Source organism: Sciurus vulgaris, assembly GCF_902686455.1.
Source record: "Sciurus vulgaris genome assembly, chromosome: 18".
Classification (NCBI taxonomy): Eukaryota; Metazoa; Chordata; class Mammalia; order Rodentia; family Sciuridae; genus Sciurus; species Sciurus vulgaris.
The window spans coordinates 31,724,390-31,750,116 of NC_136479.1; the positions used below are offsets into that span (position 1 = coordinate 31,724,390).

Consider the following 25,727-nt stretch of genomic DNA (forward strand, 5'->3'; position numbering starts at 1 on the left):
GCCACACAAATCCTCTGAGCAACCCACGGAGAGGCTAAGGACTGACGTTTCCACCAGGACACTCCTCAGTGGGGAGTGGGGACAGCAGGGGACTGCGAAGCAGACGGACAGTGTCCAGGACAGTTCTGCTAAGCTCTGCTCCTCTCTCTACACCAGATCGAGCAGAACCGCAAGCGAGAGGCTGAGCTGCTGAAGCTGCGGCGAGAGCTGGAGGAGGCGGCCCTGCAGAGTGAGGCAACGGCCTCCACGCTGCGCAAGAAACACACAGACTCGATGGCTGAGCTGACAGAGCACGTGGAGAGCCTGCAGAGGGTCAAGTCCAAGCTGGAGAAGGACAAGCAAGTCATGAAGGCGGAGATCGACGACCTCAATGCCAGCGTGGAGACCATACAGAAGTCCAAGGTGAGGGAGGACCCCTCCCAGAGCCACCCCTTTGCTTGCAGGTGCTGCGGAGGGAACCGACCACAGATCCCAGCAGCTGGCGTGTAACCCTGGCCAAGTTACATGACCGCTCCGTGCTTCAGTTTCCTCGCCTGTAAAGTGGGATGATAACAATGATCCCTGCCTCATAGGGCTATGAAAGTCCCTGGTACATAAGAAAGGTGCTGGGACGATTCTCCTTACGTTAGCATGACTGTGTTCTCCAGGAGTTAGAGGCCAGTAGGAGTAATAAGACAAAGGCCAACATTCCCACAAGTCAAAGAAAAACTAAGAAATAAAATAAGTCATTCAATGGGCATTTATTGAGCATTTACCACGTAAGGAACTCTCTTGTGACACCAGAGAAAGGGGTCTCTCCAGGTAAGCAAAGATGATGCCCCAGGAGAACCTGTCCCAGCCAACTGCACCGTCTCTAAATTTCAGACGCTCTCGAGTTGTCTTCCTAGTACCTGTTTTACCTGCAGACCCCGAGTTCAGGCCACTGTTCTCCCTTCAATCTGCCCACTGCGCTTTCTTGTTGCTGCTTTCCGCGGGATTCAGAAGCACTAGGAAAGGAAGACGGCTGGAGAGTGAGGGGCTGTGTGCCGACCCAAAGGCTCTGGGATTAGGTTCATTGACAATGGCAATTTCTACCCCCATTTGATAGGAATGGGGTTTCCAAGAAAGGGGCGTTCTCTGAGTACTAGGCAGGTAGCCTGGGAAGCCATGCAGGAGAAAGAGGAGGCAGGGCAAAAACCCAGTGGGTAGCAGGGAGTTCACTCTTTCTGCAGTTGAATGCAGAAGCCCACGTCCGAAAGCTGGAAGATAGCTTATCAGAAGCCAACGCCAAGGTGGCAGAGTTGGAGAGAAACCAGGCAGAAATCAATGCCATCAGGACCCGCCTCCAAGGTGAGTGTGCTCTTCCCTGCCGCTTCCAAAGCAGCAGGGGGTGGAAAGAAATTGGGTCCCCCAAGGGAACAGAAAGAACACCTGGTTCTCTCCCCAGAGCCTTCTTGGTCTTAGAAAATTCACACTCCATCCCCTTGTGTGTGCTGAAACAGGAGATGTCATTCTACCTGCTGCACATTCCAAGTAACATCTTTCAACATAAAACTGGGAACAGGATTCAAAGCATTCTTCTATCTCTTCTTTCACTTACCCAGTGACATCAGCAAGAGGGACATTAATGTCCACAAAATACAATTTTCAAGCACTTTAAAACAGGACTCACTAATATAAAGTGAGCAAGTGTCAAGGATTTATTTAACTCATTTTTGCGGGAATCAGAAAAATACCGCTTTGAAGAGCAGAGATTTACACAGTCAACTAGGAAAGAAATACTAAAATAAATTCGCTAAATTAGATGTAAAATGGTTACTGTCCTACAGGACATTTATACTGTAGGCCTCTGGGTTTGTTTAGTTTTATTTTGTTTTCTTCCCTATCAGAAGAAATCTCTGCATCTCCATGACAAAAATGATTTGCAGTTTATCACAATACAAGTTAACATCTAACTTGGCAGAGGCCTGGCTCTAATCGAGGTTAAACAGTAAGTCAAATGAAAGTGAATTTCCTTAAGGAACTAAATCCTTTTGCCCAATACCATGGCGTACATCAGAATCTCAGCTAGGAGGATTTCAAGTTCAAGGCCAGCCTGGGCAACTCAGCAAAACCATGTCTCAAAATAGAATTTTTTTAAAGGGCTGGGACTGGGTGTAGTGGTACATGCCTATAATCCCAGTGAGTCAGGCAGCTGATGCAGGAGAATGGCAAGTTTGAAGCCAACCCAGGCAACTCACAAGATCCTGTCTCAGAATAAAAAAATAAAAATAAATAAAGGAAGTCTGGGAATGTGGGAGAGCACTTGCCTAGCATGTATGAGAACCCGAATTCGATCCCCAGTACTGCAAGAGCAAAACACTAAGTCCCCTTCAGTGGGCTTGTTAAACTGTGCTCCAGTGTGACATCAAGAGAACTTACAGGCCTTCTTTGACCTTATTTCCCATATTCTGACTCCTTTTTTTTTTTTTTAATAGTACTGGGATTGAACCCAAGGCCTTACACATGCTAGGCAAGCACTCTACTGATCTACATCCCTAACCCTTTTTATTTAATTTTGAGACAGGGTCTCCTAAGTTGCCCAGGTTGACCCTAAACTTATGATCCTCCTGCCTCAGCCTCCCGACTCACTGGGATTACAGGTGTTCATCACCACAGCCAGCCTGAGTGCTTTTCAAAGTCAATATTCCCATTTGATGAATGAGAAAAATGAGATTCAGTGAGATGAAGTGACTTACAGAATAGAACTAGAAACCCTTACTCTTTATCTCATGAGCTTCTTCTTGGCCTCTGGCTCCAGTAATCATTCCACAAATGACAGGAGAGTAGGTTATAGGACAGGAACGAGGAAAGGGCAAAAATTAAATGCTCTCCGTTTCACTGTTTTCACCAAACTCCTTTAATATATCTCCTATCAGATAGGACCTGGGGGCAAGTCACCTGGTATTAGCAACTTGGGCACTTGCTTCCCTCCTGGACTCACCTCCGCTGGGCGTCTGGCATGGTGCTTCGCTGCACTCCCGGTTCCGGCTCAGTTGACTGAGCGGCCATACTCGTTGGGTACTTTAGCAGCAATGCCCTGGAGGACTTCCGATCTGGTTGGGGAATAAGTTTTCCAGTTTTTCATCCAATATTTCTCCTGCTCCTTTCTCACCCAGCTGAAAATAGTGAGCTGAGCAGGGAATATGAAGAATCCCAGAGCCGGCTCAATCAAATCCTACGGATAAAGACATCTCTGACGTCGCAAGTGGATGATTATAAGAGGCAGCTGGATGAAGAGTCAAAGGTTTGTTTAGGGGTTGGGCTGGTAGCGACAGAACTACCTCCTTAGAGAAAGCTGTAGGTTATGAAGAAGCAGAAGGAACACAAATAATATCTTACACGATAGCAAGTGAAAAAGTTAACTATGAAACCATGGTATGTGATGCACACAACTAAATGAAATTACAGATCCTTGGGGACAATAATTGGAAGAAGGAAAATAAAGCCCTGGTGGCTTCAGCTGTGGGACCATGAGTCTTTCCCACCCTTGCTCTGCGGTCACTGTGAATGCAATGTTATATATAGCTCCGTGATGGCCCTGGAGCCACTGATAGGCCCCCCAGGGGCAGTGACAGGCTCGGCCCCACTTCATCCCCACAGTCTCGCAGCACAGCTGTAGTGAGTCTGGCCAACACCAAGCACGACCTGGACCTGCTGAAAGAGCAGCTGGAGGAGGAGCAGGGAGGCAAGTCAGAGCTGCAGCGCCTCGTGTCCAAACTCAACACCGAGGTGACCACCTGGAGGACCAAATATGAGACTGATGCCATCCAGAGAACTGAGGAGCTGGAGGAGACCAAGTGAGCATCAGCCTGTGATGGGAGAGCTGGGTGGGCTGAGGGTGGGTGTGGTGGCTCGTGGCCTGTTCAGTCACTGCTGAGGCCAGCACCAAGCACAGGAGAAGGAAGTCCATGGGCTCCTGTAAGAGGAGGACAGTGTCTGGACAGAGGAGCCTGGTCTATGCTCTCAGTGGGATAGCCATGGCAGCCACTGCCAACCCTCAGAGTTTCACCTGTAAGTCAGGACTGCCTGCCTGTGTTCTCGGCCTGGATGCGCCCAGGTTGCCTGCGGGGACTCCAGGAGCCAGGGCTCCAGTTCCAGGCAGGACTCTAAGGGGCTGAGCACCTCAGGCCTTGCTGAAGTGCAGCTCCCACACAGTGGGCTGGGGCTGATGCCGCAAGGACATGGCCCACGCTCAATGGCACAACTTACCTGCTGGGTAGCAAGTGCCCTCAACTCCTTTGAGTTTTCTTCCTCATTCACTAAGTAGAGAAGTGGGCATGATGCTTGACAGCCTGGGAAAATAAGAGTGCGTGTGGGAATGTCCTACCTCCTGGCCTCCAGCCTTTTTCTACTGAGAGCTTCCAGGGTCCCAGCTCCCTTCTCTGAGGTCTTTGCTCCTTTGTCCCCTTGCTGAAGAGCCTGTCCTGAGCCCTCATTTAAAATCGCAGTCTCCCCCTTCCCCCTCCCCATCTATCTGCCCCCTTCCTGCTTTATTCCTCTCAGTAGCACTCGAGTTCTGTATCATTACAAAAGTTTCATGAGGGCGGGCATCTTGGTCTTTATTACATATTCTCTTCCTGGAACAATTCTTGAAACAAAGGATTAAAAAATGAATGTTGAATGAATAAGCGAATGGACAGTCATCACTCTCCTCTACACACTCCTCTGTGTCTGCCTCTCTTCCAACATTGACACCAGAACTCAGTGCCATACAACCCTGCCCCCAGCAATGTAAGGCCATGCCTGTGGGCTCCTATGTTTCTTTGACAGCACCTCTGTCCCTCATCCACAGGAGAAAGCTGGCCGCCAGGCTCCAGGAAGCAGAAGAGGCGGCTGAAGCTGCCCAGGCCCGGGCTGCCTCCCTTGAGAAGAATAAACAGAGACTCCAGGCAGAGGTCGAGGACCTCACCATCGACTTGGAGAAGGTCAGAGGGTCAAGCGCTTAAAAGCTGCCTGTTTATCAGGCAGGTATCCCACAGCAGGGTTGGGGTGAGACTGCCACATGTCAGGGAGTATCAGGAAGAAACTCATGGCCCAAAAGGGTGGAGCACAAGTCCTGTCTTCAGTAGTGCACTGGACACAGCTCCCGATCAAGTGTATGTTTATAAACTTGAGATCGATCTTCTGAAATCCTAACACTCACTAAGCCACAACATTTTCCCTCTGTACCTGCAGGGACTTGGTTCTAGGACCTCCAGAGTATACCCAAATCTGGAGGTGCTCAAATGCCTTACTTAAAATGGCATAGTGTTTGTACATCCTCCCTTATATTTTAAATCACCTCTAGATTACTTATAATAACTGAAACAATATAAATGCTATGTAAATAGTTGTTATATTGTTTAGGGAATAATGACCAAAAGTTGTACAGGTGCAATTTTTTTTTCAAATAATTTTGATCCGTGGTTGGTTAAATCTGCAGATACAGAACCCAAAGGTAGGAACTGACTATATTTAGATAGAGCCACGAGAAGGGTCAAATTTGTCCCCAGGATTACATAACACACCTTTACAGTTCCTTCTTATGCAAACTATATCCTGCACACCTTGTGTAGCTAATCATTTCATTCTGTATTCACTGATCTGCTGATCTTGAGCTGAATTAAATTAGATTTCCCTGGTCTTGGTGTAAAAAGGACCCTGAGTCAAGCCAGCTGTGAGGGACCTTGTGCAATTGGTTCAGAGAATGTGGCCACAGAAAAGTCCTGAACCACTCCACCTTGCCACAGGCCAATGCTGCAGCAGCTACCCTGGACAAGAAGCAGCGAGTGTTTGACAAGATGCTGGCCGAGTGGCAGCAGAAGTGTGAGGAGCTGCAGGTGGAGGTGGACAGCTCACAGAAGGAGTGCCGCATGTACATGACAGAGAGCTTCAAGATCAAGACAGCCTACGAGGAGTCGCTGGAGCACCTGGAGTCGGTGAAGAAGGAGAACAAGACCCTGCAGGGTGAGTCTGAGGGTGGGCAGGAGGGGCCTCCAGAGCCCCTTCCTCCTGTGTACATCATCAGCTTGAGTGGAGGTCTGGCACTTTGTAGGTGCCTAATAAATGTTTGTTGATTGGCTAGTAAATGCTTTATAGCGGCACTTGAGCACTTGGCAATGTAACTTCAGAGCAGTTGGTGCAAACAAGAGTCAAAAGATTTTATGTTTTGATCTCTAACATGTATCATATGCGTGTGTGTGTGTGTGTGTGTGTATGTGTTGTGTGTATATTGGTACTGGGGGTCAAACCCAGGATTTTGCATATGCTAAGCAAATTCTCTACAACTGACCTATACCTCCAACCTCATATACATTTATGAAGTTTAAGACCCTCAGGCTGGAATTCCATTCCATTGGATATTGCTTTAAAAATGTTGGCTGTCCCACATCAATGTTCATAGCTGCTCAATTCACAATAGCCAGATTGTGGAACCAACCTAGATGCCCTTCAGTTGATGAATGGATAAAGAAACCGTGGCATATATATATACAACGAAATATTACTCTGCCATGAAGAATGATAAAATTATGGCATTTGCAGGCAAATGGATGAAATTGGAGGATATCATGCTAAGTGAGATAAGCCAATCTCAAAAAACTAAAGGACGAATGATCTCGCTGATAAGCGGATGAGGACATATAATGGGGGGTAGGAGGGGTTAGCGTTAGGGTTAGGGTTAGGTTTAGGGTTAGGGATAAGGAAGGTGGTAAGAATGGAGGAAGGAAGGACTGTATAGAGGGAAAAGAGGGATGGGAGGGGTGGGGGAAGGGAAAAAAATAACAGAATGAATCAAACAACATTACCCTATGTAAATTTATGATTTTTAATAAAAAAAAATGTTGGCTCTTTTGAAGATCATTTTGACATATAAAGATTTGACTGAGTCATTGTGTGTGTGTGCATGTGCGCATGCATGTATGTGTGTGTATATCATAAGTACACATTTCTAACACACCCAATTGTGCAAGAGATGTCACTCTTTTTATATTAAAGAACAGCTTTGGGGTCCCCATTCTAGGGAACAACAGAAATCAAATCTTAGTCATTACAAGATTTCTTGGTTAATTTGGGGTTCCCCATTCTGCTTTCTTCCTTGAGTTGTGTCCTGATGTAGGGTCACTATAATGGAGGGCAAAGGCAGATGATCCCAATGGTACCCAAACCTACCCAATGTCCTATGAGTCCCTCCCAGGAATTCGCTCTGCTCAGAGAAGACAATGTGTTTGAGCTGGAAGCGCTCTATTGTCTTAACTTCAAAGGTAAAGGACTTGATCATAACTGCAGGAGTTAAGGATTAGAGAGCTGAACCAAATAAAGGCAGCTTGGGCTAGGAGAGGAAAGTAAACAGGAGTGGGGCAATGAAGCCCTGCGAGGGTTCAGTCAGTGGTCCAGCCCCCCAACTTGCTCACATACTAACGAGAAAGCTCCCTGGTAACCTGGGGGTAAAGAGCAGAGGACTATGTACCTCACTGGCAAGTGAAGCCCAGGTGGGAGCAAATCTTGAGAAGTAGCCCCTTCCCTGTAGCAGCCAGGAAGAGAACGGCTGAGTAGCCTGCATGGGCTGAGAGGGTGGGAGGCAGTGTCTCAGCTCCTCATGGCCCCACAGCAGCGCAGTAATGTTCAGGAAACAGCCATGGGGTCCAGAGATACGTGATGGGGCTATGTGAGCCACGGACTTGTCATTAATGCCAGCACAGGTGGACAGTAACAACTGAGATTTAGATGCATCCTCTAATCCTCTCCAAAAGCCACCTGGAACGTAGAACCCCAAACACTATATTAAATGAGCTTTCTCTGTGCTCCAGGAGACTTCATCTAGAAGCTGAGTTGTGGGTGAAGCAAGACAGTTGTATTTCCTGAGCATCTTTTGTCTTAGGCCTCCATTTGTACCTGCCCTAATGTGCAGTGTGTTCCCAGGAGTCCCCTGGGTGAATGGCTGAGGGGTCTCCAGCTGAGGAAGGAGATGAGAAAGGCTCTGGTTTTCTAGTATAACTGGTTTTGAGCACCAGGTAGGACTCTGAGAAAGGAAGATCTAGTGTGTAGGAATAATAGGCCTGGGGAGTCCCTGGGCCTTGGCTCCTCATCTGTAAAAAGAAGAGTTTGAATCCAGTGTTCACCAGTGTCTGAACCTGATATTCTCTGAATCTGTGATGTGAAGTAAATTGCTCTTTCTTTGATCCCAAGAGGTAAGGAGTGCCTGCTTCTTACCCATGCAATGCCATGACCTGGATGCCAATGCTACTCATTTACCTCGTTCACATGAATATTCCCTTCTCAGAGGAGATAAAGGAGCTCATTGATCAGCTGGGTGAAGGAGGACGGAGTGTGCATGAGTTACAGAAGTTGAAGAAAAAATTGGAGATTGAGAAGGAAGAACTTCAGGTGGCCCTGGAGGAAGCTGAGTCTTCCCTGGAGGTAACCATGTGGATGTCACTTGGGGGCTGGACCCTTGGCCAGGAACTGCACTCCTTCTTGGCCAGGAAGACTGATGTTGTTATTCCTGGTAGGTTGAAGAGAGTAAGGTGATTCGGATTCAGCTGGAACTGGCCCAGGTTAAAGCTGACATAGATAGGCGAATCCATGAGAAAGAAGAGGAATTTGAAGCTACGAGGTATGGATCTGATGGGGTGGGGAGCTGACTTTAAGGCAGTATGACTGAGTGAAGTCTGCAAATCTGTGTCTCTACCATCTATTCATGTGACCTTTGTCAGTTTAGGTGAACCTCAGTTTCCTCATCTATTAAATGGGAGTGATGATAGTACCTTAAACTGGTGGCCCTCTCTGGCTTACAAACACTTAAGAACAGACTAGCTTTGCTATAATGGCTAATAATGCTGAACATCTTTTGTGTGCTTGCTAGCTGTTTGTATAACTTTTGGGGGAGAAATGTCTAATTTTTTGCTCATTTTAAAAACTGGATTATTTGAACCAGGCAGAGTAGTACACGCTACTGACTTCGGAGGCTGAGGCAGAGGATCACAAGTTTAAGGTCAATTTGGGCCACTTAGTAAGACACTGTCTCAAAATTAAAAAAAAAAAAAAAAAGTTTTTAAAGGACTGGGGATGTAGTTAAGTGGCAAAGTATCCCTGGCTTCAATTCTCAGTAACAAAAATTTAAAAATAAAAATAAAATAAAAATTGGGTTATTTGTATTTTTACTGTTGAGTTTTAAGAGTTCCTTATAGCTTATAGATACTATAGACCCTATGTATTTACAAATATTTTTTTGCATTACATGGATTGTCTTTTTTTTTTTTTTTTTTCCCTACTATTGGGTGCTTGAGTTTATCCCCAGTCCTTTAAAAAACATTGTTTTCCTTGAGATAGGGTCTCACTAAGTTTCCAGCTGCCCTTGAACTTATGATCTTCCTGCTTCAGCCTCCCAAGTCACTGGTATCATAAGTGTGTGCCACCATGCCCAGTTCATCTCTTGAAGTGTTTGTTTATTTATTTATTTATTTATTTATTTATTTATTTATTTATTTATTTATTTTTGTGTGTGGTGCTGGGGATTGAACCCAGGGTCTTGTGCTTGTGAGGCAAGCACTCTACCAACTGAGCTATATCCCCAGCCCTTTGTTTATTTTTTGAGCATAAAAGTTGTTAATTTTGGTGGGGCGGGGGGGGGGGAATAACAGAATGAATCAAACAACATTACCCTATGTAAATTTATGATTACACAAATGGTATGCCTTTACTCCATGTACAAACAGAGAAACAACATGTATCCTATTTGTGACAATAAAAAAAAAAAGTTGTTAATTTTGAAAAAGCCCAAGTTATTTATTTTTTTCTTTGGTTACTTGTACTTTAATGGTTATAGCTAAAGACCCATTGCCTAATTCAGTCACAGAGATTTATGCCTATATTTTCTTCTAAAGAGTCTTATAGTTGTAGGTCTTATAATTAAGTCTTTGATCCATTTTGAATTAAGTTTTGTATATAGTGTGAGATAGGGATCCAACTTCATTCTTTTGCATGTGGATGTTCAGTTGTGTCAGTACCAGTTTTTGAAAAGACTTCTCAACCCATTGAATGGTCTTGACATCCTTCTTGAAAATGAATTGATCATAAGTGTTGGAGTCTATTTCTGGATTTCAAATTCTATTCCACTTATGTATATGTTTATCCTTATAACAGGACCATACTGTTTTAATTGTTATTATTTTGTAATAAGCTTTGAAATTGGAAAGTGTGAGCCCTACAACTTTATACTTCTTTTTCAAGATTGTTTTAGTTGTGGCTGGAAGTATAGCTCTGTAGTAGAGCACTTGCTTAGCACATACGGGGGCCTGAATTCCATTCCCGATCCACCAACAAAGAGAGAGAGAGAGAGAGAGAGAGAGAGAGAGAGACATGCACACCTATAATCCCAGCAGCTTGGAAGGCTGAGGCAGGAGGTTCACGAGTTCAAAGCCAGCCTCAGTAAAAACAAAATGCTAAGCAACTCAGTGAGACCCTGTCTCTAAATAAAATATAAAACAGGGCTGGGGATGTGGCTCAGTGGTCAAGTGGCCCTGATTTCAATCCCTGGTATCCACCCCCCACAAAAAAAAGAGAGATAGAAAGAGATTATTTTGGTTATTCTAAGTTCCTTACATTTCCATACAAATTTTAGAATCAGTTCTATAAAGTTTTAAAAAGAAGCAACTGGAATTTTGATAAGGACTGATGAATCTATAGTTCACTTTGGAAATTATTGCCTCTTCACAATATTAATTCTTCTGATCCATGAACATATGTAACTTTCCACTTTTTTAGTTCTTTAAATTTTCAACAATATTTTGTACTTTTTTCTTGTATTTATTTTTTAAGTCACTATTTTATTCACTTTTGCAAATGTCTTGGTACCCTGTCTCACATCTGGAGACTGAATGCCCACAGGTTGGGGAATCTAGAAAGGCAGGTGATAGAATCTTTATATACTAACAACTTATTTGCTGTGATTCAACAAATATTTATTGACTACCTCAATTACCTCCTCTGATCTCCTCCTATAAAAGGAGATGAATATGACTTATATGAAAGTTTTATAGAAATATGAGTTGATTACAATAAAATATTATACATTAAATACAAACAATTAATGACTATTGCTTTTAGTAATATAGTTTTGGTGTACATGTGTGTGATCCTGGGGACTGAACTCAGGGCCTCACACATGCTAGATAAGTTTGCTACCACTGAGCCACTTCCCCACCCCATGACTGTTGTTTTTCCTTTTTTCTTTTTGGTGGTGCTGAGGATTGGACCCAGGGCCTTATGTATGCAAGACAAGCACTCTACCAACTGAGCTATATCCCCAGCCCATGACTATTGTTTTTAAAAAGAAATACAAACCTGACTTGTATGACCAAAGCCCATATTTTCTAATGGAAAAACCAGGACTTTAGCCTTTGGATTTGAATCATGATCCTATTGAGAGGAAAATGGGTGAACTTTAGCATACTTTTTAGTATCTTGGAGCCTCAGTTTCCTTGAAGGGCTAGTTTGCATGGTAAATGAATTGAGATCACACAAGACACATGGTAAATGTTAGTAAATATGATCTTCTCTTCCTTTCCCCAAAGCATCATACTCTCCCATTTAAATGTGCTAACATTTTGTTTAATTTCACAATGTGGTGGCCATATGCACCCTCATGTGCAGACAGTTTATGTAGGGAGGCCTAGCGCAGACTGAACAGTGGGCCCAGGATGCCAAGGTCTTCTCTGCTTGGACTTACAGGAAGAATCACCAGCGGGCCATCGAGTCCTTGCAGGCCAGCCTGGAGGCAGAGGCCAAGGGCCGGGCTGAGGCCCTTCGGCTCAAGAAGAAGATGGAGACAGACCTGAATGAGATGGAAATCCAGCTAGATCATGCTAACAAGAACAACAGTGAACTTGTAAAGACACTGAAAAGACTGCAACAGCAAATCAAGGTAGCCATCTGAGAGGACAAGGGACTAATCCCAAAGCAAGCATCATTGGTTGAGGAGATTGAAGGCTTACAAGGAGCCAGCGTCATGTGTCTTGAGCAAGGATAAAGGTGTCAAAGTGAACACGCAGGTGCCTGGCAGTCTAAGGAGCAGGAGACTTAGGAACTGTCTCCCCAACAGGAGGCCCTCACCACCAAAACTCAAATCCGGGACAACTAGAAAGAGGGAAGAAAGGAGGGAAATGTGAAGTTGGGACTGTCTTGATTTTAAGAATCATTTTTGATGGACTATTTTTCTATGACATAGAAAAATAAGGAATAATGAACACCCAAATGCCCACCACTCTCTTTAGGAAATAAACACAAATAGAGCTGAAGTTCCTTTTATTGCCCCATCATGGGAGCTGATCCATAGCTGGATCTCTGCATTCAGCTCTTGTAATTTGGGTACCTAATTTAGGTATGAGGGGTAGAAGAGTAGACAAGAAAGAAGCCATTTCTGCAGATAGACAACAAGCAATAAATAAATTAAACTGTAGCATTTTAAAATGGTGGTAAGTGCTAAGGAGAAAGAAGAGGGCAGAAGAAGGGAGCCGGAATTAGCCAGAAAGAGTGTCATTTTCAAAGGTTATTAGGGAAGGCTGCCTTGAGAAGGCCTTGCTGGGAACACCAGTGCTCTGCCATCAGGACCTTACGTTGTCCTTTTGACGGAAGAGTCCCCTAGACCACACTGTGAACTTCCAGAGAGCATGCCTATATCTCACGCTCTTCCTGTGGCCTCCACCTCCAATTCCTGCCCCGGCTTTCTGCTGAACCTGGTCCACAAAGGTCATGGTGCCTTATGGTCCGCCCCAGGTCATACCAGAGCCCAGAGGAGGCTCAGGCTGGGTCTTTTTGCCCTCCAGGACCTACAGGTCCAGATGGACGAGGACGCCCGGCAGCACGAGGAGCTGCGGGAGCAGTACAACCTGCAGGAGCGGCGCCTGAGCCTGCTGCAGACAGAGCTGGAGGAGGTGCGCTCCAGCCTGGAGGGCAGTGAGCGCTCCCGCAAGCTGCTGGAGCAGGAGGTGGTAGAGATCACCGAGCGGCACAACGAGGTCAACATCCAGGTAGGACATCCTCCAGGCAGGACGGTGGCCGCTGGGACTTGCCCACTTGAGCACAGGAAAAGAGGAGTGCTGGGGTGACACCAGGATGGGGCTCAAACCACCGGAGCTCCCACAAACTCAGAGGCAAGTGGAGGCCCCACTTGGCAAACCCTCAAAACTCACATGCTGGGCTTTTTTAAAAAGTTGTGGCAAAAAAAAAAAATTGACAACATAAAATGTATCATTTTAATGATTTTTAAGTGTACTGTGCAGAAGCATTAATTATAAGTGCTTTTCAAAGACAGAGTCCCGGGCTCTGCCCTAGAGACTTTCAGAAGCTCCCCACAATTTTGAGGACCACTATCCCCCCCAGGGTAGCTGAGAATTGAACTTTGAACTGGAAAGGATCTAGAATATTCCATAGTCTGACTGTCTTTATGGTGCTGGGGATTGAACCCAGAGCCTCACACCTGCTAGGCAAGTGCTCTACCACTGGGCTATTTCCCCTGACATTCATTTATAAAATGAGAAAGGACGGCCCATAGTCAGCATCTAGGACCCCCATCTGCTGCCGGTGACAATACCTGTACTGCTTCTGCTCACAGTGCATTCCCCTCCCAGCACAGCTAATTCCCTATTTTCATCATCTCTTGTGAAATTACCAAAAGGATAAATCTGCGTGGGACATACAAGGGTTACAGCGCTACTTTAGGGATAAGAAGACTAAAGCCCAGAGAGCTAGGGGATTTATCCACACAGGTGGAAGTGCTGGGGCTTGAACCTGGGCATTTGATACAAATTCTGTTTCAAAACCCGGAGAAAAATTGAGGGAAGATCCTCACTCATGCAGAGAGCCCAGGACCATTCCCTGCTGGGAATTCTGGCCAGTACTTCTGGGAGAGGGTCATTTTCTGTCCTGGACCTGGGAAGGGCTATGCAGACCCCTGGTTCATGGCAGTGACTCTGTTTTCTCCTGCAGAACCAAAGTCTCCTCGTGGTCAAGCGCAAGCTGGAGTCAGACGTCCAGCGCATCTCCAACGAGCACGAGGAGCTCATCAGTGAGTTCCGCTCTGCCGATGAGAGGGCCAAGAAGGCCATGACTGACGTAAGTGCTGGTGCTACTTGCAGCTAGTGGTGCCCAGGGCCTGGCACCTGCTGAGGACCAGGCCACCCTGCACTGGAAGGGCCAGAGTGGACTTACTCATGGAGTCTTGCAGTGGAGACAGGGCCCTGCTCTGGAGGAGCCCAGGGCTTTTCTAAGAAGCCATACACAAGAGTAGGGTGGAATTATGAGATCCTATGAAAGGTTACAGTCCAGAAGACTCCAATCAAAGGAGCCACTGAAATAGGCTCATCTGGGCAGGCTTCTTGGCAAGGGGTCGGGAGTAGAATGTCAAACCAGACTTGAGGAAAACGGTCTCAGAGGTGGATACTGGCCAGATGTACCACCAAGTATTTTTACCCTAATGTCCCTTTGGGTACTCACACCAATTTTAAGCAATAGGTTCTGTTTATCTCTACTATGAAGATGAAGGAATACAGATCTTTACTGTCAGGTTCCTCCCACTTGATGGAAATTTCTAGAGTTCAGGAACATTGTACCTCTGAACGTATAGACCCATGTCTAGTACACAGCAGACCTCCATGAAAACTGGTGGAACTAATGCAAGAACAAGGAGGCTGAGAGCAGATACGCAACTTGCTGAAGGTCACACGGGGACTGGACTCAGTCCTAGGTCTTCCGGCTCCAAATGCTATGCCCCTTGCCAGAGTAAGAGCAAATGGTTCGATTTGAATGCTCCCAGCTGCAGGAGGGAAGTCCATGGGGTCGGGAAACCTGATTTTGTGTGTATGAGCTGCCTCCCTGTTCTTACTCAGGGGCACATGGTAAGATGGGGCAATTCCTCGCCACCAAACCCCAGCAGCACATCAGCAAAGAGCCTCTTGTCTACCACTTGGTTCCCCAGAGACCAGGAGACAAGTTGCCTCATCTCTCAAAGGCATTTAAGAGCTTGGGTGGCAGCTGTGCACGGTGGCACAGGCCTGCAATCCCAGCAACTCAGGAGGCTGAGGCAGGATGATTGCAAGTTAGAGGCCAGCCTCAGCAACTCAGTGAGATCCTGACTCAAAATTAAAAAACAAAAGACAGGGTGGGGGAGGCAGCTCAGTGGTAAACCATCTCTAGGTTGAATCTCAATCACTCAAAGAAAAGGGGTGGGGGATAAAGCCTGGTGGCACCCAGCTCTAACTCATGCTCTTTCCCTTTCGACCTGCAGGCTGCCCGCATGGCTGAAGAACTCCGGCAAGAGCAGGACCACTGCATGCACCTGGAGAAAATCAAGAAGAACTACGAGGTCACCATCAAAGACCTGCAGGCCAAGATGGAGGAGGCTGAGCAGCTGGCTCTGAAGGGAGGGAAACGTACCATTATGAAGCTGGAAGCGAGGGTAAGGGCAACACTGGGCTCTCTGGCCCTGCAGGGCGGCAACTCTATTGCCAAAAAACACTCTGTGTTTGGTGAGAAGTTGGGTTATGCCAAGTGCTAGGAAATAGAATTAAGTATAGAAAACAGTTCTTATTTATTTATCCACAGTTCTCCTATCCCCTTCCCCATCACGTTTCTTCCCAGAATGTACTTGGCCTCTGAGCCAAACAGTTCTTCCTTTTCTTCCTCTGCATCTGGTTCTAACATTATTCCTCCCTCTAATTACTCACTTAGAAAAAAATAGGCCTTAGTCTTTACCCTGTGAAACATCAGAACTGGAAAGGCCCAGAAGGTCTAGTTGTCCTGGCCAACTTCCTGACTCTTCCACTGCCCAGAAGAGGAAATTTGAGATCCGGGGGACAGTGACTGTCTGATGAAACATAGCATAGCCCATGAAAGGCACCCAGGGCTCGTTCACTCTCCTCTGGGCCAGAGGTGGACACTGTAGCCATGACACTCCCATCCAATGTCTCTAAGCTCTGAAGTTCAAAAGCACATGTTCCCTCAATCACATGACTCTCTTCCTTCCTCAGATCAAGGAACTAGAGACCGAGCTGGACGGCGAGCAGAAACGACATGTGGAGACAGTCAAGACGCTGCGCAAGAATGAGCGCCGCCTCAAAGAGCTGGTCTTCCAGACGGAGGAGGACCACAAGACCAACCAGCGCATGCAGGAGCTGGTGGAGAAGCTGCAGAACAAGCTGAAGGTCTACAAGCGGCAGATCGAGGAAGCGGTGAGTGCTCACCACGCCTCCCCACGCCTCATCCCTGGCGCTCACTGCCCAGCCCAGGTCATCATCCACTTCCATTAGAATTGACCACAGGGAAGGGGTTAAATATTCACCAAAGATGACTTTTGTAAGGCTTGCATCCCTGGCACCTTGTTGGTATTGTGTGGGAGGGGACCAGATACTACATGCCAAAGATAAGAACATGTAAAAAGCAAAACATAACCCCCACAAACACCTCCATTAACTGCAGGTGTGATCTGGAGAAGGTCTGGACTACCTCGTCCTGCTTCCACTGACCCTGGTGGCTCTGGTCAGACTGTTAGCAAGGACCTTCTCTCATTTGATCCTCCTGATGCTAAAGCAGGAAGGCTGAGATTCTTAGTCCGTTTCACAGGCAAGGAAACAGATCCAGAGTGGAATATTTGTGTTATATTAGTAAAAGTCAACTGGTTAGCAAATGGCAGTTTCAAGTCCCAACCCTACACCTCACATCCTACACACCTCCCCTTCCAGGACATCGTGACTCTGAGATCATTCGCTGTGGGGTCTGGAGCCACCACACTAAGTCATCAGCTACCCGCACACCCAATGCTCTTTCCAAAAGGTTCAATAAATGCCAGACTGACCGCAAACTGGGTTCTAACCCTGTGGGAGTGGGGACCCAAAACATGGTTGTAACCATGTAATTTCCAAAATTACTACAACTCTGTAAGAAGAATAGGAGATAGGAGATATGCGATAGGCATGGGAAAAGAACTAAACCCTCATTCTCCATGAGGGGGCACAGATAGGTAATGCCTAAAACCACCAATTACAGAGCAGCTGCAGGAGCACATTTTATTTGAAATATGGATGTCAAAGCCAAAAAGAGTTTCAAGTGGTTGTCCCTGGCAAGATGAAGGAAGGCAAGACCTAGGACTGCTGGAATGACTGAACTCTGGATGTCCCTATGGAACCCATAAAAACGTTATGGGTTTTTACCCAGGACAAGCCAGGTTGACATGCTGTTTTCCACTGTGCCTTTGTCACAGGAGGAGCAGGCCAATCAGACCTTGGCACGATACAGAAAGACGGTGCACGAGCTGGATGATGCCGAGGAGCGGGCAGGCATGGCGGAGACTGCCCTGAACAAGCTGCGTACCAGACACCGCGTGGCTGGCAAGGGCATCACCTCTGTGGAGATCATCCAGGTGTCCAAGACGGGTTCCTCCAAAACCCTTTCTGAGGAGTGAGGCCCTCCACCTCCCAGGCCACAGCAGGTAGGTGTGAATGCCACTCACTCTCTCTGCCTATGTTCCAATCTCACCTCTGCAGCACCTGCTTTGTTCGCGGAGTGACCGTAGTGCCACCTAGTGGTGCTACCTATGCTTTAAGCTTGCAGCCTTTCTCAGGCCCTAATCTCATGCAATGGGAACCCTGCAGCTTCTCCACACCTCAGTGGCAACACTCCTCTGGATCTCACATCCTTCAGGTGGGTGCTGTCTACCTGTATCCCAGGTGCTGGTAGTCTGATGAGCCCTGTCTGAGTGGAAGGCAGTTTCTGTGTGTGATGCCGCTTGACCCTAGATCTGGAACACAGGTGCTCGGGACACCTTGCTTTCTTTCTCTCCTTCTTTGACATGCTGGGGATGGAACCCAGGGTCTTGAGCATGCTAGGCCAGCACTGTACCACTGAGCTATGTCCCCAGCCCACGACATGCTTGTTTTCATTGGAGAGTCACAGGGTCGTTGGCAAAAGTGTAGACAATGTGTCTTCTTCCTTCACACTCCCCACCGTAGCATTCCTCACTGGGATTCCATCTAGACTGGCTGAATTTCAGTTTCTAACAATAAGAAAATAATCAGCCCCATTGCAGCTACCCCTACTTGAGCACTAGTACAGGTGGGATTTTAAGAGGACAATTTAAAATAGCCCTTTCCTACTCCCTTTGATTCAAAAACAATTGAGGAAAAAATATAGGAAACAAACATGTAAAAGTCAAATTCCCATTTTATGCTATAATTCTAGATGAGGCTGTGCCTCTGTTCAGTGTCCACGCAGGCATCCTCAAACTTCACCTCAGAATTAAAGGTGCCTGCAGATCAAGCACCACAGGCCAAGGACAGGTAGATCCAAAAGGAAAGAGCAGATGAGGCTCTGCCCTGTCTTCCTGGCTCCTTCTTCCAAACATAGATTAAATCTCTCTTTCCATGCAGAGATGCAAGAGAAAGATGAGGAGAGAGAGAACACTATTCTAAAGCAGTGTTTCCCAAAACGTGGTCCTCTGGACAAGCATCATCCAGGTCACCTGAAAAGTTGTTAGAAATGCCATTGGGCCTTACTCCAGACCTATAGAACCAGCATCTCTGGCGCTGGGTCCAGAATCTGGAGTATAAGGAGCCCTCAAGGTGACTCTGACAAGTGAACAAGTCTAAGAACCACTGGGATAGCTGGAATCTGCCTTCCAGAAACAGAGCCAGGGAAGAGAGGTTTCTCCTACTCATACAAGAGCCAGGTACATGGTAAATACTGTTCACTATCTTATTTACCTCATGAGGTGGGTATAAATATTCCCACTTGGCAGGTGAGAAAACAAGTCAGAGAAGTATGACTTGCCCACGGTCATGCAAACCCCATGCTCTAAAAAAATCAAGGTTTTTTAAAAAATTTGAATTACTATGGAGATTGATAAGGTTGCCCTCTGCTAGGGATTAATCAGAAGAGCTCAAAATCAAGGGCTTGGTTCCGGTTGCACGGGGAGAGTGGGGACAGATGGTGGCTGAAACATAAACATCAACCTGCTTGGATTCTGGGGATTACTTCTGGTCTTCTGCTTACATCCAACAGGGCCTTTCATAGCCTCACCCCTGCCTTCCCTGCTGGCTTTGGCTCCTACCACCCTCCACTCTCTAACCTCCTCCTGAGCCCCTCTGTTGCAGTCAAACTGTGTCCTTGTGGGAATCCCCCCTCTTCACTTTTGCATGTGCAGGGTCTCCTGTCTGGAATTCCTTTCTTTCCTTCTCTGCCTGGTGAAGGATCAGTTTTATTTATTCTTGTGTTATATTTACTTGGCCTTATGTTCAAACATCTGGTTGAATCATACTTACAGTTCACAATCTCTCAGGATCAACCCTCTGGCTTTTAGCCAAAAAGTGATAACCCTGATGACATCTGAATTCAAGCATAAGCCTTATCTTACCACTTGGTAGAGAGGGAAAAAAAATAAGGCACGGAATCTTTTTCTTAATTTTTAAATTCTGAAATAATAGTGCAGGAAGTTAAGGAAGTCAGAGGCTATGTTTTGGATGAGTCCTATAATTAATGTGTAACCAACTCCTTTTAGGGCACAGTCTGATAGGGATCCCCCCTGCTGGGCTGTCCACTTAGGTGGGATTAATTCAGGAAGCTTCCCAAACACCCTCTCAGGTGGCATTTCAACCTCTCACACCTAAGTTTTAACTTCCAGGATTAGATAACTTTTAAAGCAAATCACCCTGCCCTGTTTTGGCTTGGTAACTATTTATTCCTGGGGTCTGCTGGCCTTGGTTCAATTGCTCTGCTTCCATAGCACTGTTGCAGAGGTAATGAGACTGGGCAATCAGGATCTGCTCTCCATATCCTGATCCACCCTCCCTCCTTAGCCATTTCCCCTTGTTGGTCACAGGGCTAGATACACAATCTGTGGCAATGGACTGACTCAAGCAAACTAGCAAATGGATCAACACTGAGCCAAGACCCTGCCTTCATGTCCATGAGCTATAACAGAGTTTAATTTCTTAAAGTGGCATGATATCCTTCCTGCACATATTGACTCAGCTTTGAATATGGACTAGGTTTGTGCACTGGGATTCAGAGCTGAATAAGAAAGAATATCCCTGGGGATGTGGCTCAGTGGTTAAGTGCCACTGGGTTCAATTCCCAGTACCAAAAAAAAAACAAAAAAGGAAAGAAAGAATGTCTTCCCTTGAGATGCTCAGAATCAGGCAGAAAGACAGATACAAGGCTACAGGCCAATGTTCTATGATACACTGTTTGAATTTCATGGGAGGGGATCAAAGAACATGAGTGACTGGCTCTACCCAGGATGGCAGGGTACAGCCATCTACACAGAGACGTGTCTGCACAGAGACCTGTTTTAGGTCACTCACTATTTGTTAATTCTCATGACAACAGAAGTGTAGAAATTGAGAGGAAGTTTTTAGAAATGTTTATAGTGATTTATACTGTGACATCTAAGTACACAATTGATATATTTTACAGAAATATCAGTCTCTAATATTAATTACAATAAAAAATTAAAATTAGCGAGGTAAGTGGTGCACACCTATGATCCCAGCAGCTGGGAAGGCTGAGGCAGGAGGATCTTGAGTTCAAAGCCAGCCTCAGCAAAGCAAGGTGCTAAGCAACTCAGTGAGACTCTGTCTCTAAATAAAATACAAAATAGGGCTGGGGATGTGGCTCAGAGGCAGAGTGCCCTGAGTTCAATCCCCAGTACCTAAAAATTAATTAATTAATTAATTAATTAAAATTAAATAAACAGACATTTAAAAGAAACAGATCCTTCACCAGGCAAAGAAGGAGAGAAGAGAAGGGAATTCCAAAGAGAAAGCCCAACACGTGCAAATGTGCAGAGGGGGACCAGGCACAGTGGCACACACCTGTAATCCCAGATACACCCCAGGAGGCTAAGGCAGAAACATCATGTTTCAGGCCAGCATGGGCAAGTTAGTAAGGTCCTGTCTCAAAATAAAAATTAAAAAGGGCTTGGAATGTAGCTCAGTGGTAGAGTGTCCCTGGTTCAACCCCCAGTACCACACACACACACACAATGGTACAAAGGGGGATTCTCACAAGGGCACAGCATGACTGCAACAGAGGGGGTCAGGCTAGAGAGCTGGAGAGTGCAGGTTAGGCAGGGGTGGGGCTGTGAAAGGCCCTGTTGGGTGAAAACATTCCATAAACTTTGTATTAAAGTCTTACTGGTTTCTAAAATCCATTTGTGGGATGAGGAGATACTCATGTCACAATAGCAAAGCAAGCCTCCAGGCCCCTCATGAGATGCCATAGCCAGGCTCTTGGGAACACTCTGGACCTCTCAATGGAGTTCAGGCCTACTTGGATGTGCCGAGTTCAAAGAAGCTGTCTCTAAACCCTCACCTCATGCAGAACAAGGTAGGTGTGACCCAATGGTATCCATGACAAAGAAGCCTGTGCAGCAGCAGTGCAGGCATCTTGGAAGTTTGTAGCAAGAAGGAACAAAGATGTCCAAATCCTCAGCTCTGACCCCTATAGACCTTCTCTCTCTCTCTCTCCAAGGTGATACAGATTTCAACAGCAGCCCATTGAGAGGAAGAAAATATGAAAACAGAAAACTGGATCTATCCTGAGAATGTTTGCTATGCAAAGGAAAGTGCAAGCCAGAAAGAGTCAAGTGCTGAAGAATAAAGACGGCTATGGGGAGAAATGAGTTTGGGGGTGTAACACCCAGACATTAGAGAAATTAAACTTAGTGTGACTTCTTTGAGACTGCATCAAGCATTTGGATAACAATAACGATGGGTCTGTTTTAGTTGAGATCCTACATGTTCATGTCAACGACGGAATATGTAATATCTGTGACCTGGCTGTTCTCTAGAAAGAATTCCTCATGTTGATAATTGTAATGCCTGTCCCTGTCCCCATATGGTCTAAGTAAAAGAAACATGAATAAAGGATTGACTAGAGGTTTTTTTTAATGAGGAAATTTTATTGTTTTAAGATTTCTAAATCCATCCCAGCTGCTCAGGAAGCTGAGGCAGGGCAATTGTGAGTTCAAAGCCAGCCTCAGCAAAAGTGAAGCACTAAGCAACTCATTAAGACCCTGTCTCTAAATAAAGTACAAAAGAGGACTGGGGATGTGTCTCAGTGGCTGAGTGCCTCAAAATTTAATCCCTAGTACTGCCCCCCTGATAAAAGATTTCCAAATCCAGAGGCAAGTTTTACAATTGCCACATACCCGATTTCTGTTGTATACCTATATTCACAGGCTTGCTTCAATCGGAAACCATAATCACCATGCAGTCTTGGTGAGGGTCTTTCCAAACTCCAAAAAGAGTATGTCAGAGAACTAAAGACAAACGAGGCTTATTAAGGCCAAAAAAGTTACAGAATCCCCAGAGGGATGTTGAGATTTATCCAGGCTAACATCCTGTGAAGCTGCTGCACATCTGCCTCAGTGTCTCCCAGAGCGTTTGAACACAGGCAAGCCAGTTCCTGGAGGGCAACTCCATGTGTTTTTTCATGTCTGTGTCCTCGGCAACTACTGGGTGCCAGGCCTGAAGTGGCCACACAGTAAATGTGTGTAGAGTGACTGGATGATAGAAGGAGTTGACTTCCAAGGTAATCCTTCGTGATGGTGCCAAAAAGTTCTTTTTCAAATCAAGCTGAGACCTGGTGCCCGACAGTCATCACTTGATGTCTCTGGTTTAAATACCCAGGGTCCAGCAGGACAACCTTAATGGAAGGGAGTTCTCATGGATTCTCCAAGTTTTTTCTTCTCAGGGTTGAATATTTCTGGACCTTCAGCCTTCCCTGGTGTGACAGGGTTTCTGTCATGACCTTCTAATATTCTGTGCCTGTTCCTTTCCTAGTCTTCAGAGTACAGCAGTAGAGCCACCATGAGGAAAGTTTCCCTCCCACTTCACAGCCCTAGGAACCCTGGCTCTCTGGAAATGGTGTGTCTTCCTTCTAATTTCCAGCACTTTGACCTCCCTCTAATACATTGGCAGACAGACATCATTGTTCAGAATCAGACATGGAGGCACATACCTATGATCCCAGTGACGGGAGGCTGAGGTAGGAGGATTGCAAGTTTGAGGTTAGCCTCAGCAACTCAGCAAGACTCTGTCTTAAAATTAAAACTGGAACAGGCTATGGATGTAGCCCAGTGATACAGGATCCCTGGGTTCAATCCCAGTCCAATTAAATAAAAAAAAAAAAAAAAAAAAAAAAGAGAGAGAGAAAGCATTGTTCAGGGCAATGAAGGGAAGGATACTATTCCTCAGCAAGTCTCTTTCCTTCTTCCCCTGGGTCCACATTACCCCTGTGATGGTTCTAAACTTAGCACCCTAGGCAGCTCCAGAGGGAATTTTGTTTCCTTTCCTGCAACTGGATCAAAGGTGAAAACTTTGCCCTCTGGTGATGGGGTCTCTAACTGCTATGTGTGAATTTCCTGGGAGACATCAAATCACAAAATTTTAGAATTATTTTAGAACTTTAGGGCTAGAAGGGATATTTCCAGAGTGACTACCCCAAATCTCAGCCAATTGGGAATTCTCCATAACATTCTTCAAAAACTGGTGATCCATCTTTTACTTGAACCCTGCCAATGAAAAAAGGTAGCCTGTTCCAATTTTGACTGATGATCATGATCAGAAAGTCCCACTGAACCAGAACATACTCAGGGACTGGAGGGAGTACTAAATTGACTGCAGTGTATTTTTCCCATTTGTTCTCGTTTTCACCTCGAGAGTGACCTGAGTCTAATCCATACACTCTAAAGTCAGACAGACGGGTCTACCTACCCAGGAGGGTGGCCTGAAGCAACTTTCCTTTCTAACCTGTTTCCTCAACTATTAAATGAAGAATAATAGAAGCACCCACCTCACAGGAATGTGAAGTTTAAATAAGATAGCTTGACAAAGACAACAATTAGATACTTGCCAACTTTTTTGAGCATTCTAAAGGACTTTAACACTTGTCCTCCCAAGGGAGCCTTGGTCAGACCTATCACTCTAGTAGATGATAGCTGCAAGCCTCTTGCTGGAGAAATGTGAAGGATGTCCCATGAGGCCTTAGGTCCCCATCATGGGCTGGGGATGCAGCTCGTGGTAGAGTGCTTGCCTACTATACTGGAGGTCCCATCCCCAGCACAGAGCGGGGAAGACCCCATCATTGTCTCCTGGTGGATGGTTGGCCCAATTCTCCCCAATCTCAGGGAATTCCAAAGAAGCCCCTTGCTTTGCAGTGGGGCAGGGTTCAGATGTAGATAGTCAGTGACTTGACCAAGATCATAATGGTAGAGCTAGAAATTCCTGTAGCATTAGGTGAAGTTTCTTAGTATTTGTAAGAAAATTGATTCAGTGACATTTGCTCTTTTCTAAGGATGCTTATTTTTAGAATAGTTTGATACAGGATATAATGTGTGGCCTTGAAACATAATGACATTAATTGGTATTCAAAATGGTCAAAATCAGGGCACTGAAATCATGTTCTGCAGAGAAAATGGACCAAAGACTGTTAATGGCTTTGTTAAAAGTCATGAGTTAGGTTTCAAGGTTGCTATATCACCAATTGTCTTTCTCCTCTTTTTGGGGGGAGTAGGGGTGGGGAGTCCTTGTAGGGAAATGGAAAGGTTCTGAGTCTTTCTCATGGAGCATACCCGTGGGTGTTTCCAAGAACCAGGAAATCATCACAAACACTCCCAACCCTCCCACCCTGAAGCTACAAGGAATCAAGGCTGCAGATTTATTATAAAAAGGTCAACCTCGAGTTAGGGTTGAATCAAAGGCTGGAAGGGATAATGTTAGCTATTATAAGGGACTATTCTTCCCACTTCTTCCCGTTTCCTGAGTAAGGCTAATAAAAAAGATGTGTTCTATAGCTTTGTAGCAATAGTTCCATAAAACTTTCCTCTACAGAGGTTTTTAAAACCAATTTCTAAACACAGGCAGCAACAAAGTAACCAGACGGATGAAGACTATAAAGGGCTACCGTGGGCATAGGTAGAGGATACTACAGGGGAGACACCCAGTCCAGTTCTGGAAGGTAAAAGGAAGGGGTCCAGAGGAAGTCAAGTCTTTGCTGAAGCCTAGGAATGAATAGGAATTAGGCCCAAAGGGGAGAGAGAGCACGTGGGAATGGAAAGCGGGAGGAAGGGAGGAAATAGGGTGCATCAGCTCAGAGTGTGTTTGGCTGCAGGTGACAGCACACTGAGCTGACAGTGACTTCTAACGATCCTGCACACCACACAGTTAGTACAGTGTGGAAGACCCAGGTCTCTACCTGCCCGTGCTCCCTCATCTTCGGCCCTGTGGAAGACAGCGCCACAGCATTAAACATCCTATCTTCCCACAACTGTCTTCAATACGGTAAAACCATGTAGGCCTTCTTACCATCCTTTTTTATCAAAGAGCATACCTTTCCCCAGAAGCTCCCCACGAGACTTACTCTTGAGTGCCGACCAACAGAAATGGGTCACATGCCCAACCCAACACCAGTAGTAGCAAGTAGAATGGCATTGCCACTTGAGACATGGCTCACTGTGGCCCACTCCCTGAGCTGGGGAGGGCCCAGCCTCCCCCAAGAGCCACCTACACAAAAGTAGGGAAGCCAAGGGGAAAGAGGGTGTGTAGAGAGCCAGAGTGTCTGCCACACAGCAGAGGTGGTGAGAAACAAAGGTCATGAGAGTCCTTGATAACCTGTTACCCAATGGTGACTTCATCCTGAAAGTGAAGAAAGTTTGCTTGTTTCCTTAAGATTCCATT

The 25,727-nt window shown here is 45.9% G+C and overlaps 1 protein-coding gene across 1 annotated transcript in view; it reads left to right on the forward strand.

The window, feature by feature from the left end:
* Positions 1–21,893, forward strand: part of MYH16 (myosin heavy chain 16) — a gene marked incomplete at its 5' end in the record, with an annotated part of 60,616 nt that extends 38,723 nt beyond the window's left edge. The window contains 15 exons of the mRNA XM_079121209.1: positions 157–402; positions 1,212–1,329; positions 3,138–3,265; positions 3,622–3,818; positions 4,814–4,946; positions 5,751–5,967; positions 8,282–8,418; positions 8,511–8,614; positions 11,731–11,923; positions 12,825–13,028; positions 13,987–14,112; positions 15,284–15,454; positions 16,026–16,226; positions 17,255–17,482; positions 21,520–21,893. Coding sequence (XP_078977335.1) covers positions 157–402; positions 1,212–1,329; positions 3,138–3,265; positions 3,622–3,818; positions 4,814–4,946; positions 5,751–5,967; positions 8,282–8,418; positions 8,511–8,614; positions 11,731–11,923; positions 12,825–13,028; positions 13,987–14,112; positions 15,284–15,454; positions 16,026–16,226; positions 17,255–17,455 — 2,376 coding nt within the window. The 3' untranslated portion in view covers positions 17,456–17,482; positions 21,520–21,893. The remainder of the gene's footprint in view (positions 1–156; positions 403–1,211; positions 1,330–3,137; positions 3,266–3,621; positions 3,819–4,813; positions 4,947–5,750; positions 5,968–8,281; positions 8,419–8,510; positions 8,615–11,730; positions 11,924–12,824; positions 13,029–13,986; positions 14,113–15,283; positions 15,455–16,025; positions 16,227–17,254; positions 17,483–21,519) is intronic.
* Between the last annotated feature and the right edge of the window lie 3,834 nt (positions 21,894–25,727).